Below are 17,484 nucleotides of genomic sequence, written 5' to 3'. Positions count from 1 at the left end.
AGGCAGGCGCTCATTCCGCATCCTACCCTCACGACCACCAACCCACTGCCTGCCAGACCCTCCCACTCAAGAGTCCTCCTGACTGCGCACGGGCTGGATCTCAGGTCTGTGTGCATCAGTCCACCCCAACCCCGCCTCACCCGTCCATCACTGCCCTCCTGGCTGGATGACCCCATACCCTCCAACTGGTCACTCTGCTTCCCCTGCTGCTCCCTTCAGGCCATTACCACACAGCAGCCAGATGCGTGAGGAGGGAAATCGAGCCCTAGCAGTGCCTGCTACAACAGACATTCAGTGAGAACTTGCAGGAAGAATAAATAAGTAAAAGGGGGTGCAAGACGGAGGCATCGAGAATAAGAAGAAACTACGATTCCTGTCCTGGAGGGGCACAGTCTAGCCAAGGAGACAGGAGACATGACAAATCTTGAGCACAAGATCAGCGCGAGCGAGCAAAGTAATACAACGCAAGTGACAATGTAAGTAGAACGAAATAAGCCCTTTTTGTTCCTTCAGGATGACACGTTTGAATAAAATGGGATAATTTGTGCCTCCATAACAAACAAGACATGTATTGCTATTCACATGGCAGACGTGTAGTTTCTCCCCGTCACAACCCCTCCCTCAGTAAAGTGGGCACGTGACTTACGCGGGGCCAGTGGGTGGTTTAGCCAGTGGTGCAGGGCCTGGCATGTGACCTTGAAGACGGCAGCCGGAGCCCAGCCCTGGTAAGTGGCGAATGAACAATAAGAGAGGATCTTTTTCTTTTGGAGTCCTAGCCGAAGGATGCTGCCTCGGAAGGTCAGTAACCTTCTTTCCCAGCATGCAGAGCGACACTAAGAGTGAAGTCCACAGCCAGCCAGAAGTGGAGCCAGACAAAGAGAAAGGGGCCGATGTGATGACTTCATTTAATCCTCTGGATTCAGCTATGCCTTAAGGCTACCCCCGGACTTCCAGTTACATAAGCCAATAATATTGTTTCCTCCAAAAAATCCACATATAAACCAGAGCGTATACCTATGGGTTCAAACCCCTCCAGCGGAGTCCATCGTGCTTCCGTGGGGCCTCTGCCCGCCTAGCCCCACCCGTCTGGCCTCCTTTCCCACCATCTCCGCTGAGCCGCCCCACCCCAGACCCGCGGGGCCCCGCTCTAAGTGGCGCTCACTCCTGAGCGGGCCTTTGAACGCACTATTCCCCTTAGCCCAGCTGCTAGTGTAGGTCTCAGGTCAAGCGTCACTTCCCTATCAGAACACACCCTTGACCACGCAATCTAAAATACCCCGGGCAGTCTGGACCTAATCACCCAGTTATTTTCTCCATGCGGCAAGGTGGGACTTCCCTCCGAGAAGAGGGATCTGGTAAGTAAGGCTTCTCATCCTGGGACTTCAGGGTGACACCCCCCTTGGGTTCCGAACAGGGTTGAACAAGGTGGGTGGGGCATGTGGTAAAACTCCCGCACTCACCATAAGAACCTTCCCTTTCTCGTCCCGTCAACCAGGCTGTCAACAGGCATCTCACCTAAAATAGAACCCAAAGGGCTGAAATGTCCCCTCGGTGACTCATCGCCCAGATGGGAGCAGTTATTTCTATCGAGCCTCTTCCAGACAGCAAGGAGCCTTGACCACACCCTCCCCGCCCCTCTCAGGTTCAGGCCCAGGCAGACAGGCCCAGCACGCAAGGCCTCCCAAGGAGGATACTGGCCAGGGGAGCTCTCTGAGCCCAGAAAGACTTCCCGCTCTGCCTGCCCCACGGGTCGCCGGAGTTTGCTGGCCGGCCTGTCCTGGGCCTCTTCCTCCATACTCGGTCCTCACCCCTGCGCCCCGGGAATGAAGGCTGTCCACTGGGCAGGGAGAGACATCTGAACACCCCAGCCCACCTGCACGCCTAGGCTGGGTCCACATGGCCAGGCCTGTGGCAGACTCTCCAGCCCTGGGACCAGCAGCAGTGAGTCTTCCTCAGCTGTACACAGTGCCTGTGGCTCCTTGTCATCCTCCCAGCTGCTCCCACAAGGAGAGGGAATAGCCTTCTACTAGCGTGGCAAGAAACCTCTTGTAGGGCCTGCTGTCCATGAACCTGACCCAGCACACGGCCAGAAGATGGGCTGGCCACCAGCCACAGACTTCATGTCCTAAGAGCCAGAGGTAGAGCTAAGGGGACTTCCCAGGGCTACCTTGTCAAGCTGGCCCTTCCTGCCAGCAAGGAAGCCATCCTACTATCTCAGAGGGCTGGCTGGGGGCTTCCATGGACGCCATGCGCCACAGCCCAGTAGGGGCCTGGGCAGCAGCAGGGATGGGAAGGCTCAGGGTGGTGTGCAGGCCAAGAGGTGGCTGGGGGGGGGGAGCAGAAGCTACAGGAAAGAGGCTTCCCATAAGGAGCAACTGCCCTCTCTGCCAGGAGACTGCTGAGGATTCAGAAAGGCTGAGCCTTGTGGGCTCTGTGGCTCTGAAGGGACTTTCTCAGCTGCTCCTTTACTTGGACAATGGGCAGAAGGGCAGCTAAGGTGGCACTGTCCACCTGAGGCCTAGGGACCAGGCTGGGCACTATGAACCACACGCTGAATGAGCAGCCAGCTGAGATCTGCCTGCAGTGGCCTCTCCCTGCTGCTCCCTTCACTGGGCTCTGGGGCAGGAAGGGGAGTGGGCGCTGTTCTTAGGAGGGGCTTCTACATCTTCCTCACAGATTCTGGTGACACTGAAGCTTGCCACCTGTGTTTTAACCTCAGACGGTGGGATCGCGCTTTGTTTGCCACATCTAGCCAAAGGATGCTGCCCAGGGTACCTGCTTCTTCTCCGGAGCGATGCCTGCCTCCCTGCCATCTCCATGGCTGCCAGGAAGCTCTGGGGGCCCCCAGTAGTAACAGGCTCTTCTGTACGTAAGGCTCCCCTCTCAGTTCCCCACTGGCAAGGAGGGGGGTTGCAGACGTCACTGGGCCTGCCTGCCTTCCTGCGGAGAACAGTGGCTTGCTCAGAGGCTCAGCCCTCCCTGGGAGAGCAGGCACTCAGAGTGTCAGATCACTCTGCACCTACATCATGCCTGATGCTGCATTCATGCTTTTTTCCATTTTGGTACAAGTTGAAACATCACAGAAACAGCTTATAAATGAGCCCTTCTTGCTGGTGCCAAATCCAGAGGTTCCTGGGAGAGCTTCACCAGCCAGTGTGATTCTACGCTCTTCCGGGCAGTGAGTCACTAGCCAGGCCTCAATAAGAGGTACAAATCCCCTCCAGGGCCCTTAGACAAGGGCAGGCCAGAGGAGGGAGTCAGGTCCCCTCCGGCATCCAGTTTCCCCAAGCCTGCCAACAATCTGTGCTTCACCTGTCAGCTGGCTGGCATCAGGCTCACGGGCAGGTACCAGAGTACTACAGCGCAGGGGACAACGATCCAGAGCTGGCTCAGCCAGGCCTGGCCCACAGGAGGCCTATGCCAGTCTCATTGGGTCAAGACCCTGAGGGGGGCCCTGGAAACCTGCCTGGCATCTGAGACTGGGACATAGGGAGTGGAGGCTGGAAGCCTCATTGGCCTGGAGCTCCATGAAAGGGGGAGAATCTGTTCATCTGCCTCCACCTCCTGATATCCCTTGATCCCCCCACCCCTGCTTGACACCTCTATTCCTCATAATGTAAAATTTGCCATTTTAACCATTTTTAAGTGTACAATTCAGTGGCATTAAGTACATTCATAATATTGTGCAACCATCAACACTGTCTGTTTCCAAAGAGGTGCTTTTCAAAGCACTCCTGACCTTCTCACTGCCCCCTTCCAAACCCTTGAAATCACATCTAGAGACCCCGGCAGGATCTGCACACCCCCTGGTCCTGACTATGGCATCCCAGCCACCCTGGACCTGGCTTGCTCCCAGGCCCTCACATGGACCATGCACTGTACACACACACACACACACACACACACACACACACACACACACACACACGGCCTTCCTCCTGGTCCTCCTCAGCTGTGACACCCAGGAGTGACTATGTGTTTGTGGGTGGTTACTGGTGGAAGGGCTGCCGTTTCCACTGGCCTCCTGGCTCTGGGAGCTGAGCAACACATCTGCTTCAGCTCGACCTGCTTCTCCAGAACCAAGGGCAGTTTCTGGCTTGTGGTAAAGACTCAAAAAGCACCTATGGAGGAAGGAAAGGTTGAAAAGAAGGCTGAGGGCCACCCTCTGACTGAGGGGATACAGGCAGGCCCGCCCAGGCCAAAGGCTGAGCTAAGCAGATAATAGAAGCAGAACCAACAGGTTAGGTTCCCAGCCAGCCACGGTTACTGCACCAAGCTTTCCTCCTCTGCCTCTTCCTGCCTCTGCTTTTCTCTATCACGTCCCTTTGCTGCCTCTCCCCTCTTGTCCCTTTTCCCTGGTCCCACTTTATCTGTTTCTTGCTGTCGTTTTTGTCCTGCAAGGCTGACTGCCCAGAACTAAGGTATGGTGGGAGGAAGGCCCTCCAAAGGCCCACCTCCTGGACCACGTCCACTTGGTCTGGAGGTGGAGGGGGCAGGCTGGGCACATGTGCAGATGTCGCCTCCTCCTGGGCTCGGGGAGGAGGAGGACACCTTTGCCCTCCTCAGCCCACTGCTGATCCATGTCCTTCTCACACCTGCTCCTCATTCCTCACGGGCCCCGGTGGCAGTGTGGCCAGGAGGGAGCAGAGGAAAGAGGGCAAGGCTGGTGGCTGCAGCAAAGGAATCTGTGCCGCACTCACAGCACCGCCCCCGGGCCATCTGGTGCCCCAGCCCGGGCGGAAAGGAGTGGGATGCAGGCGGTGGAGGAAGAGGACTGTGGCCATTTCGTCGTCTCCCTCCCTTCGCCACACCACCCACCCTGCATAAGCAGCCAAGCCCAAGGCTTGCCAATGGGGGATGGGGTGGGGACACACAGTGGATTCAACATCCTTGACTTGGTCTCAGCGAAGTCTAGACCTTGGAATAGGCAAGGAAAGGCCATGATCACATTTCTGTAGTTCTCTTGAAGGGGCTTATAAGATTTTGACTACAGCAAGGGAGATGGGGAGGGATGGGCAGACTCACATCTGGAGGAGTCCAGGCCAGGAGGTGCTAGTGGGCTGTTCTGAGCAGGGCAGGGAGGCCTCTAGGAGGACTGGCAGAGACGGCCCATGCCTGCTGCCGACCACTGCCCGTATTCTCCAGCCCGTATCACTCCCATCCCATTGCTCACCCCAGTGTTGCCTTCCTGCTCTCCACCCCCATCACTGGACACTGAATGGGCTTAAATGCTAACACCTCTGGCCTCCCAATAGTGCATCCTCACAAGGATGCTCTCTTGCAGGTAGTAAGAAATGTTCGGACCCCACAAGGAAACCACCAGTCTTTTCCATGGTTTCAAACAGGTTAAATTATTTACCCTGAGCTCCAGGACTGGAGAACCCCAGGAAGAAATGGGCTCCACCATGAAGAGGGGCCTGCTTGTTCTGAGCCATCCTCAGACTGAGCAAAAGTTGACTGTGGATGGGAAAATGGGGCTGGGAGCCCCTGGGGGACACAGAAGACCTGGCCACTAGTTCTGGGTCCCCAGCTCCTTTGCTCCAGAATGACCCAGAATAAGCCAAGACTTCCCAAGACTTGGTTTCCTCCTCTGTAAACAGAGGGTGTGCTAAGCTCCTTCCCTGACTTCCATGCCATCTCCGTGTGCCCCAGGCACTTGGACCCCCAGCAGAGGGCATGGGCAGGCATCTTCCTGTCAGATGTCACAGCCTTGAGAGCAAGCCATGTGGGCATGGGCAAAACAGCAGGCACCACGTCTGTGAGTGTAGTTCCCATCAGCAGCCCCAGTGCTGGCAAGGGAAGCTTGGGTCCACTGGCCAGAAAAGCAATGGTTCCAGAGCTCAGAAAGCTCTGGTCAAACGGGGCTGACTGTTCTAGCTGCATGTGAGTCTCAGCTCCAGACCTGGCCTGCTGTTCCTGCAGGACCCAGCTAAAGTAAAAGACTCTGGCCTGGCCAGTGTTGCTCAGTGGTTGAGCGTTGACCCATGAACCTGGGGGTCACGGTTCGATTCCGGGTCAGGGCACATGCCCGGAGTTTCAGGTTCAATCCCCAGTAGGGGCTGTGCAGGAGACAGCCGATCCATGACTCTCTAATCATTGATGTTTCTATCTCCCTCTCCCTCTCCCTGAAATCAATAAAAACATGTTAAAAAAATAAATTAAAAGATCCTGACAGATGTCATGAGACAGAAAAGCAGAAACACTGAATTCTGTTGACCATCGGCCCAGTGGTGCCAGTTCTTCCCTCCTTTCAGCTCATTGGTCTTCATGGAGCTGGAGCTTTCAGCACAACAGCTCTGTCATGCTCCTAATTGTGCTATGACTTGAGCTACAAGACAGCCAGTGATCCTCCACCTGTGACACTCGTGAGCAAAAGCCCATTTCCCATGGTTGTATTTACAGAGATCCAAGAGCAGCTTCCTTAACAGTCTTGGAAGCCACGGGTCCCTCCATGTCACTTGTGTGGGCCCCCATCCTTCTCCAAGACTGCTACACCCCTCCCTCTGCCTGCAGGAAGCTGAGAAGCTGATGTGCCCTCATGAGGAGGCTGCCGTGACCTTGGTGGCAGGACACAGGACCCAAGCTGCCAGTCCCCTCTGCCAGGGCTGATTCCCACATGAGCAGTGTCAGGCACAGCCTCCCCCCCCCGGACAGCCTCCCTCCCTCTGAACTAGAGCAAGGGAGGTGCTCAGACTAGATGTGGCCTGCGCAGAGTGGATCTATCAGACCAAATGTGGCCTGGGCAGGGTGGATCTATCAGCAGAACCTGCCAACCTGTTTTCTCATTACGAGGAAGCATGACCAGGGAGGTGGATCTGCTCTTAGCTAAGTGACAAGGCGCCTGTTCCAACTCCAGAATCAAACTCTTCTAGCCCCTCAGGAAGATGTGCCAAAGGTTCTTTCTCCTTGGCAGCAACACCACTGAAAGCCAACATGGAAAAGAAAAGGTTCTGCATGGAGACCCCGGCACAAAAGTGCATTCACCAGGTATGAACCTGCAGAACTAGGTCAGCATTTCCCAAACTGGCTGCCATGGAACCACAGCCCTAACGTCCTATGAGAGGGAGTCTGGGAAAAGCTGCCAGCTATAGCCCTGCCTTGGAGCCCCATGTGCCCTTCGGGGTGCTGAAGGCCCTGAGAACCTCGCTGCAAAGAATCATTCCATTTTTCCAGCCCGGCACGTGCCTAAAGTACTGGGAGATCTGCTCTTCTGCAAACAGTGTGAGTCTGCAGCAAGTTTCAGGCCCCTTTCCTCCTGGCCCTGAGCCTCGGCTTCCTCCCAGCAGTAAGGCAGATGGACCAAATGTGGCCAAGGTCCTCCCACTCTGCTGTTTTTCCAGGCACATTCAAAGGCTGGCTCCCTTCCCACCTCGCCAAGATCCTTGGCTTGGAGGAGCCCACTGTGTGGTAAGGACGAGGATGTCCACCAGGAAAATGGTGCTACTGTATGGGGCTCTCCCTTGATCTCTGCCCACCTCACCCAAAGTCGTTCAGGTCCTGCAGCTTGAGTGAGCATCTCAGGAAGGGGAACCCAGAGGGCAAGGCCAGCACAGGGAGATGCCTTGAGTGGCATCTCTCATCCCTGTCATGACTCCCAGCTCCTGTGAGACCAGGTGCTCTGGCTTCTCCCTGGCAGAAGGCACAGGTGAGCTGCCTTGGCCTTAACCACACTGTTCTCAATACCGAAGAACAAACACTTACCTAACAATCAGGGCAGGGACGGGCCGTTTCTAATCCCAGATGTAATGATCACGAGTGTGCACGCCTCCTCAGGAAGCCCCCACACTCCAGGAATGACTCCAAATGCACTGAGTCATCTCCCCACACCAGCAGCGCCTTCCTCGGATTCTCACACTTACCTCTCACAAACCACACGTCCCACACCCACAGCACCTCATGTCACAAATAGCCCCCGACCTGAGAACAATTATTCTCACTTATCCCCCACCCACGTGGTCCAAACGGCTCCTGCTGCTGATAATTCCAGAGCAGCCAGCCTGTATCTGCAGTCAGCCACTCTCCATCCTGCCCAAGGGCAGGGCTGGGCGTAGGGAGAACCAGAAAGTCCTCTGGGTTGCCCCTGAGGAGAGCGAGGAAGCCAGCAAATCTGCTCAGTTCATTTCAAAGCCATGGCCCAGGCTCAGCTAGTTCATTGGAGCAGCCAGCCTCCAGGAGTATGGCTGAGCATCCCACAGCAACTCAACACATCCTGAACAAACCAGAGTGGGGCTGTAGAGCTAGGGCCCTCGGGGGCAGAAAGAAGGCCAGCTCATGAAAATGGCCCCAAAGTGGCTTCTTGGTGAGTGTAGGACACTGTCACCCATTGGCCCCAACCAGGGTCTCTATCCCAAGGTTGTTACTTGGGATGGGCAGCTGCTCCACCCCAGCTAACAAACCAGAGCCCCAGAAGGCAGTTTCCCGCCTCCAACACTTTGCTCTCCTTCCAGGGCCCACTGTCAGGGAGAGAGGCTGGCCTAGGGCCCTCTTCAAATGAGTATCCACAGGGAAAAGTTGTCCATGAGACTGTCTTTGGTTCTCAACGCCATTTTCGCAGGTCAAACTTGGACCAGGTAAGAAAGCATCTCTGCTCTGGGACTGCCCAAGCCTTCGGGAGGTGCCAGAATCCCTCAGGAGACCAGGGCCAGGCCTTGCTCTCCGTTACCATGTCTGGAGCCAGAACAAAGCCCCAGGAAGACACAGGCAGGTGGCCAAGGTAGATGAGAGGAAAAGAGAGTTGGTGACAGAGTGGAAGGGAGGCAGGGAAGGCATGGGAAGGCAGGTGGGGGGAGCGGCGCAGAGGTGGTTACCTGGGTGAGGTGAGGGTTGGGGTTGAACCCACACTGGTTGCAGACCTTGCTGTGACACTGGGTGCAGGTGTTGAAGTTTGGCTGGCTGGGGGTCGACGTGAGGTCCGAGGTCTTACATATGGGACACAGCGTGCTGCTGGGAAGGGGGGCGATCTGGGGGACGGAGTAAGGTGATGTGGGGGTGCTGCCTCTGTCCGGTGACACAGAGGGGGACCGCCCTGATCTCTGTGTCCTGCTGTCTACCTGCAGCGTCCTGCGGGGACCATCAGCCTCCTGGCCTGCTGGGCCCTGTGCCCTTGTCTCTCGGGGGCTCTCATGGCTGGGAGCAGCAGCAGGAGCCTGCTTCGGGGTTGGGGAAGCTGCTCTCTGGCTACCCAGGGGGTCCTTGGGGTCCAGTCTCCTGGAAACGCTGAAATGAAATTGAAAATGACTACGTTAGAGACACATCTTAGAGAAGCAGCCTGCAGGGGCCTCTCCCAAGCCCCATCACCACCCTCTTCCTACCCAGCGGCATCATCACAGCCACGGATGGCTGAGTGCTGATTGTGCCTGCACTCAGCCCTGACAAGCATCTCCCACTTGAACCCTCAGCACCAGGCCATATGGTAGGATCATGAGTGTGCCCTCTCGCATCCTGATAAAGCACAGATTTTGATTCAAAAAATCTAGGGTGGGGTGTGCATTTTAAAGAATCCCCAAAGTCATGCCTCTGTTTTGGTCTGCAGACAACACTTTGAGTGCCAGGGCTCTAAATCCATATATTAGAAACACCTAGGGCGATTTAAAATTTCTGATTCCCAGATGAAACCACAGACAAACTACATGGGAGTCTGTGGAGGCAGGATGGTGGCATTAGCATTTTTTTCCTCCCCAGGCAATTCCAAGATAGAGCTCAAATTCAGAACTACTGCTCTGGCAGGTCTGCTACATTCTAACGTGTCCCCTTCAGAGGCCGACCCCAGATAGCTGGAGAGGGGTGGGGGAGGCACCTCAATACCTACTTCATGCTATCACAGACAAGAACAAAGACCCCTTCTTCCTGGCAGTCCTCCAGCAGGCCTGAAGCCAGACCAAGTCCATCAAGATGAGTGAGTGTTACTTTTCCGTTAGCGCAAGGCTGGGTGGGATTGGAGTTCTAGGACCCAGCCCTGGAGGAATCACAAAGGGGAGTCCAATGTGCCTGACCCCCACCTCCATCCTGATGTTGGCCCAACTGCAGCCGAGCCAGCAGAGTTGAGTAATTCAATGAGGTAGAAGGCAAGCCATCAGGCTAAATTCAATTCTCTTACATTCCTTCTCTCTTGACCCAACTTAAGTTCATTTCTGCCAATTTTTCTTTTCCAATTTGAAAGAAGCTGAGCACAAAAAAGCCAAAGGCAATGCTTTCTACGGCTTCTCTGAAATTCCATTCTTGCTTCAGTCTATATTCATTTGGGTAGCTACTGACACCCAGGGGACAGGGCACATTGGCTAAGAGCCACTACGGAGGCCCAGCCACAGCTGCCTGCAGAGCAGCCCCGCCTGGCCCTTCTGCCCTGGCAGGGTCTGGCTAACAGGCAGAGATTCTAAGTTTGCTTCCCATATGAAGGCCATCTGCTTGCCAAAAAGACTCAGGAGCCAACTGGTAGGACATCTTGGGATAAGCCATTTCAGAGGGGAGAGGTCCAGGAGCCCACAGGGGAGGCCCACTCCAAGACACTGAAGCTCTTCCTTTCTTCTGGGAACTGCTGATGGAGACACACCTTGGTCTAATAAAGACTATTCCAGAAAAAAGAAACTCTACTAAATGTCTATCAAATGTTTCTTCCATCAACCAAGAGCAACCTACATTCATCCATCCGGTTTCACATGCCTGCGCTTTTTCCTTCAGTGGGATAACCAGAGCCGGGTCTAGCTCCTCAGGGTCATCTCTGCCACCAGCTATGAAGACCAGTATGGTGGTGGCTGCAGCTTCTCTGGCCCACTCTCAGAACCTGGCACTAGGGCCTCTCAGTAGACTAATTTCTGTGTATCTCTAAGAAATATTCACACTTGGTTATTCCATAGTTCCTTTTTTACTTAAATTATTTGGGGCTGTCATTTAGAAGCAGCCCTTGAAAGCTAGTCAGAAGCTACGAGAGCCCTTAGAACCTGTGAAGGGACTGCAGCACTCTCTCAGGAGTGCGAAGTCCGAGGTTTCTTCTGAGAAATTTAGCAATTTCTACTGCATCTGTGTTGTCTGATATGTGACAGGCAATCTTTTTTTTTAAATCGTCACCTGGAAGGGAAGGGAAGGGAAGGGAAGGACAGAGAGGGTGAGCCCAGAAGCTGCCGGTGCCCATCCTGACACTCAGCCCTCCCCTGCAGGAGAGAACTGCAGAAATGACCCCTGGAGTCCTCTCCAGCCTCTGGCTGCACCCCCAGCCCCGCCACAGAAAACCTCTGTGGATGACAGAGGAGGCAATGCCAACAGAGCCCTTACCATGGGCCCCACTGTGTGCAAAGCATCTGTCACATATTAACTCCTTTAAGCCTTATAGCAAACCCATGGGGCAGCAAATCCATGGGCTAGGATCCACTTTGCCCATTTTACAGATAAAGAAACAGCCACACATAGAAGTTAAGTAACTCACAAAGCCATCAGGACTTGCAAGTAGTGGATCTGGGATTCCAATATCAAGGCCACCTGCCCCTGTCCCTAACGACTATCCCACCCTGCCTCTCTGGGGGAGCACAGTGAGGCTGTAGAGGGCAGGAAGCATTGCAATTTGGCTTCTTTGTATTTTATTTCTTTTTCTGAAAAGCTGTTTAAGTGGATGCTCCCTAAGAAGTCTCTGACATTTGGCTCCCCAGTGTAGCCCAGGCCCCAGCACCATGCTTGGCACTGAGTGGGCACTCAGTAAGCACAGCAAAGTAAATGGAAAGATGTGTGAGCAGTCCAGTGAGCTCACAGAGTGGGGCAGACACATGATTTAGTTATGACCACTTCACCTGGAATTTGCCCAGCAACACTGAGGCTAATTGAGAAAACCAGAGGTTCATTCGTTCATTTGGGCATTCAGTCATCCACGAACACTTACTGACCCTGGGCTAGCTTCAGGCCCCGTGATAGGTATTGATGGTGTCAATGGATTATGTCTCTTATAATGGAAGGTGGGTCCTTACAGGTGTTCACTGTATTGTTATCCTTACATCTTATACATATTTTATAAGTATTCTTTTATTCTTTATAAACACCTATTCAATATTGAATTAAAATGAATTTTTAAAAAGTGAATCAGACAGGGATCCAGTCTTCTGGGAGCCTCCAGTCTAGAGTGGAGACAGGTGTGCAAACAAATCACTGCAAGACACACCTCCACACGGTCCAGGGTAGGGGCTGAAGACTGAGAAGGCTTTGAGGACAAGGCGACATCTAAACCAGGTCTTAATGGATGGGCTGTCTTCCGGAGGTGAAAGGGGACAGCGCACGCAAAGGCCCGCAAGCAGGACAGAGCATGCTCGGTCTGCATGGCAGTGCGGGGCAGGCAGAGCCTGGGAGTAGGCGCGATTTCAGCACCGAGAACAGCTCCTGGCAATAGCATGCGCTTCACTGGGAAGCTCAGAGTTGATATGGCAAAAGCCAGGAGAGCAGGGCCTCTAAACTTTTCAGACAAGGCCGTGCTTGGGTTCTGTGTCAAGGAAATGGTGGAGGCAGTGAAACAGTGAGAATAAGGCAATAGCCCAAGAGGTAGTCCCCGGGGTGAGAGGGAGGGCAGGCTCAGCAGAGGGTATTCTGGCTTGAGGTCCAAGGAAGAGTGGTCTTTTTGAGTGAGATGGGGGACCCAAGGGGAGAAGCCAATTGGTGGGTGGAGAATGGGGAATGAAAGGGAAAAATCACGAGGTTGGGTTTGGTGTTGTTGAGTTAGTGGTGGGGGGCATCCAAGAGACATCAGGATATGGGTCAGAGCTTTGGTTTCAGTTCAGACAAATCTAGATATTTTTATCTGGGAGAGTTATGGGTTCAGTTAGGATAGAGACCACATAAAGAGAACTGGTCCAGGGAAGATTTTTAGGAAGCACCAACATTTATGGGAGCAGGAGAGATGCCAGAAACAGAGAAGTCAGAGAAGGGAGAAAACACACACACACACACTCACACACTCTCTCACGGTTAGAAAAGTCCCCTGGAGGAGCAGTCAACAGTGCTGTGAGGAGGCCAGGTACCTGAAGGCTGAGAAGCCCAAGAAGCTGTGGAGGAAAGGGCTACACTCATGACAGAGGGTCCACCCATGGCAGGAGACCCAGGAGATCTGTCTGTGACATTGCCCTGGACACAAGTCCCAAGGGGACCAGGGTGGTTGGAGTAACCCCAGGAGGAAAGAGGTGTGCCCCCAGGAGGCCCCCCTCAACAAAGGTCTCCCCTGGGTGGAGAAGCAGGGAAGAAGGAAAAGGGGATGTTCACAGGTAGGACCCACCCCTGCCCCAGGGAAGGCCTGGCTCATGGATATGGACCATCAGCAGTGAGGCCCCTTGAGGACAGTGCTCCTCCCTTGGGGCAGGCTGGGGTAAGGACAGTGAGGGGAGAGGGGCACTGCCATAAAGCAGAAAAGGCACAGGAGGACAGGCAAGCGGGGAAGGAGGGAGAGGGCAGAGATGCGGAGGTGTGGCCAGAAGCTGAGCAGGGGGAGACTAAAATGCCCTGTCTAGGGATAGATATTTCTTAAAGATGGACAGGAAGGTAGAGGGTGTAAAAACAGCTGGATTTCTACCAGGTTTCCTCCCTTCCAGGACTTAAGGCTACTGACTTGTGAGAAACAAGTCTTAAGACTGTCTAGCAGGGCAGGAGGACGCTGGGGAGGGGCACACCTCAATACCCTGTGCCTCCGGTCCCACACCATGACCACTACCAGGAGCAGCCCAGGCTGCACTTATCCGAAGCTGGGCTCCTCTCTGCAGAAACCCTCAGGGAAGGCATGAGGACAACAAGCTCCAGACACTGAAGATGCTCCAGCCACCAGGTATGTCTACAAGGGCAGGGCCACTAGGGAGAGATGCGCCTGCCCTGGTCCAGGGTGGGAAGGAGCTGGAGCCGCGCTGGGAGCTGCACACAGGGAGGACCTGCTCAGGCTGAAGCAGACAGGAAAGGAAAGCAGGGAGGCCCGGAGACAGTGCACACTCCAGAGGGAAACGAGGCTGGCTCCGCATTGGCAGCACTCTAGGGCATGGCCCCCACTGCCTCCAGGGGGATATTTGGAAGAGAAACATTTCACACCAATAAATAAATGGCTGTCTTTGTTCACCGGGAAAGGAGAGAACGTAAGGAAGCTGTTTTTCTAAGTCAGAGCAGCCGGAAGAGTCCTACAGCTTCAAACAAGGTTTAATAAATTCAAGGCTGACCTTTCTGTAATAGGCAATTACGGCCGGGAGGGTGCTGCGGGAGGACTGTCCCTCTGAAACCCGCACCAGGAAGGACCACTGGGCCACCGTGGCCCGTGTATTCAGGCAGAGAGGCAGGGGCTGCAGAACGGGAAGCAACCGGGCCAGGCCCTGGGTCCTGAAGCAACCCTCTCAGGAATGAATGGGAGGACGGACGAAGTTTTCATTTAGAAAAAATTCCAGTTTTCACACAAGAACTCCTGCCTTTTTGATCATGTGTCCCTATCAATAAAACACGTTTGCATATCCTCAATGTATGAATATTTACCCACCAAGTCTGTGCATGTCTACTGTTGATAAAACACACCTCCCCAAATGGGAGAGTTGGAAAGGATGAGACAGGAAATAAATGTGAATAGGCATTTTCATGTTTCCTTCCCGTGCCTCAGCTGACTATTGTGGCTCCCTCTCCTCCTTGGCAAGTGTACCCTAATTTGGAAGCCACTGCTGAGGAAATTCTTGTTTTTAAATATGCTTTTATTGATTTCAGAGAGAGGAAGGGAGAGGGAAAGAGAGATAGAAACATCAATGATGAGAGTCATTGATCGGCTGCCTCCTGCACGCCCCCTACTGGGGATCGAGTCCGCAACCTGGGCATGCGCCCTGACCAGGAATCGAACCGTGACCATCTGGTTCATGGGCTGAAGCTCAACCACTGAGCAACACCAGCTGGGCTGAGGAAATTCTTAATCTCCCCATCTTTAAAGGAGTCTCTATTGATTGCTCAGACAAGATTCTCTCCTGCCCCCAGCCCTGCCCTATTAAAGGGGTACTTAGGTTAGTGTCAGGGGAGCCCCAGGCCACTGGGGGCTGCCCTCACCACCTTTCCTGACCACCTATGAACCAAAAAAAATTTGCTCTGCTGACAGCCATAGCTCAGAGATGAGGGTCTCTAACACGCAGCTGCAGCCCTCAGAAGGAGGCTATGACTGGGCAGGAGCTAGCACCATCTTCAGTCTCTGAGATGCTCTCTTGAAGTTAGGGACACCCTTCAACCTGGGGAGGGAAGATGACACACATAGGGTTCCTGGGGGGGTCATGCTATACGCAGAGCTCCCCAAGAGGCTGACATCCTCCCCTCCTAACTTCCCAGCCCCTTGAAGCTGCTGCCCACTCTGAGGGTATATCAAGACCCAAAAGACCCTAGGGAATTAGGTCCTCCTTGGTACAGGCAGTGGCAAAGCACCATGCCAGCATGGTGACAGTCCCCAAAGCAGATGTGTACTGATGTACTTGGGCATACACATACTCACACCCCTGAGCAGACAAACCCACGTGAAAAAGCCGTAGTGTTACCCAATACCCACCACCTCCACTCATCCCTTCCACTTAGAAACCAGCAGTTGACTCTTCCTGTGACAAGTTTCAGTGGGTCCTAATCCAGTAAATCGGGGCCAGGAGAAAACATGTTTCAGGTAATGAGCTCTGACTGCTTTGCCATTGCTGAGGGAAGTGTTTGGGATGAGACTGGAGGTCGGTAAGGAAGGCAGAGAATGTGGCAAGAGTATTGGCAGAAACACAGGCCCGGGGAAGCTGCCAGTGTGAGAGGAGGGACCGCCAGGAGGCTGGGAGCACGATGGGAGCCAGGTAATAACTGCAAGGAAAGCAAGCCCTTGACCTTGTTCCCCAGCCGCGTGGCCTACGTGGGTCCACTGGGCTGAGAGCATCTCTCAGGACAGTCTGATTTGGCCTTGGTTCCCTTTAGGCACAGCCAGTCTCCAGAATCCAGAACAAGGATGGGAAATTAGGGCAACTTTCCTCTATGCCCACTAATTGACAGTGACTTCCTGGAGGGCTGGGTTTGAGAAGGATCAGTGGGAAAGATTGTTACTGTCAATTCGTAAGGTCTGTCATGAACACAGCAGTAGGGCACACAATGCAAAGGCCAATTTGTCATCCATGACACAGAACAAACCCAGACCCTTAGACCTGCCCCCAAGTGACATCCAGCTTCCTGGAGCATCTTACTCAGAACCAGGCCAGGCCCACCTCATCCTACGGGGAAGAGATCAGAGGACACATGTAGTGCTTACCTCTGACCTTCACTCAGCACCATCCTCACCTCCCTCCTGCAGCTTTCCCAGGCATGAAAGCTGTGGGTGGGCATCAGTTAGCTGAAGCATCAAACGCCAGCTCAATGTAACTTTGAAGGCTGACTGTCTCTTGCACCGCAGCGCTTGTGACAAACGTTGCAAGAACAATGACTCACCTGAGGGCAAGTGAGCCATAGATGCCAGCCCCTTAGTCTAAGGACTCTGTTGAGGGGTCACTAATCCTTTAACCATAGCTTCTCCATTCATGTCTTATGGAGGTTATCTATCTATAGAGCTTTTTATTCCTTCATTCATTTAAAGAGAGCTCATAAAAGAGAGAACCATGATCCCTAGTTCTTGAATGTCTAAGCATATCTATGCGGTCATTAAACTTGAACAACAGTTTGTCTGGGTATAAAATTCTAGGCTCACACTTTCTTTCCCTGAAGACTCTGCAGGTACAGCCTCTCTGTTTTCTGGCATTGACTATTACTGTGGAGAGCTCTGGGCCAGCCTGATTAGCTCCCCATTACTAACATTTCCTCTGGAGGCAACAGAACTCTTTTTTGTTTTGAAGTTCAGTAACTTCACCAAGATATGTTTGAATATTCCATTTCTATTTTTCCTGAAATTCAGTATGTTCTTTCAAACTGAAGATGTATGTGTTCCTTTATTTCAGGAGAAAGTTTTCTATTATACCTTTAGATATTTCTCTGTCCCTTTGTTTTGTTCCCTTCTCCAGGGATACCAATTATACCTATTCTCACTTCCTTTGTCTTTCCATTGTCTCGGCTGCTGGCAACCCACCATTCTCAGCCCGCTTGCTCAATCCCTTGGGCAGCTCGACCTCTTTAACAACTCCTTGGCATCACACAGGGTTCAGGGACACTCCTAAAGGCCCCCGCTTAGGTTGGCTTTGCTAACCAGTCCAAGAAGGGGCTTTTGGGGTTTGGCCCTCAGGACTCTGATCTCTGTGCCCTGGTTCCATAGAGGCAAATTTCCCCTTCTAGAACCCTCCCTCATCCTGGACTAATTGTCCCTGTACTTAGAAACCATTTTTTGTTCACTGCATTTCAGTATGTGGATGTTTCTCAGTTTTGTTGAAGATGGTTTTCTGTTTCTTGTTCTTGCAGTTATGGGTTAGTTCAGTAAGGATACTGAGCAAACAGATGTTCCAATTCATCATATTTAACCAGAAGACATTTTACATCCCAAAATAAATGCCATTTTTCCCTGGCTTTCCACCT

The 17,484-nt window shown here is 53.3% G+C and overlaps 1 protein-coding gene across 1 annotated transcript in view; it reads right to left on the bottom strand.

Annotated features, from left to right (window-relative positions):
- The window catches only part of BSN (bassoon presynaptic cytomatrix protein), a gene marked incomplete at its 5' end in the record, with an annotated part of 69,165 nt that overhangs the window by 28,183 nt on the left and 23,498 nt on the right, over positions 1-17,484 (bottom strand). Inside the window, one exon of the mRNA XM_081159199.1 lies at positions 8,808-9,216. Within this exon, the coding sequence (XP_081015325.1) occupies positions 8,808-9,216 (409 nt within the window). The remainder of the gene's footprint in view (positions 1-8,807; positions 9,217-17,484) is intronic.

Source organism: Miniopterus schreibersii (genome assembly GCF_964146895.1).
Source record: "Miniopterus schreibersii genome assembly, chromosome: 15".
Classification (NCBI taxonomy): Eukaryota; Metazoa; Chordata; class Mammalia; order Chiroptera; family Miniopteridae; genus Miniopterus; species Miniopterus schreibersii.
The sequence above is the reverse complement of the archived record's forward strand: the minus strand, read 5'-3'. Positions and strand labels throughout refer to the sequence as shown.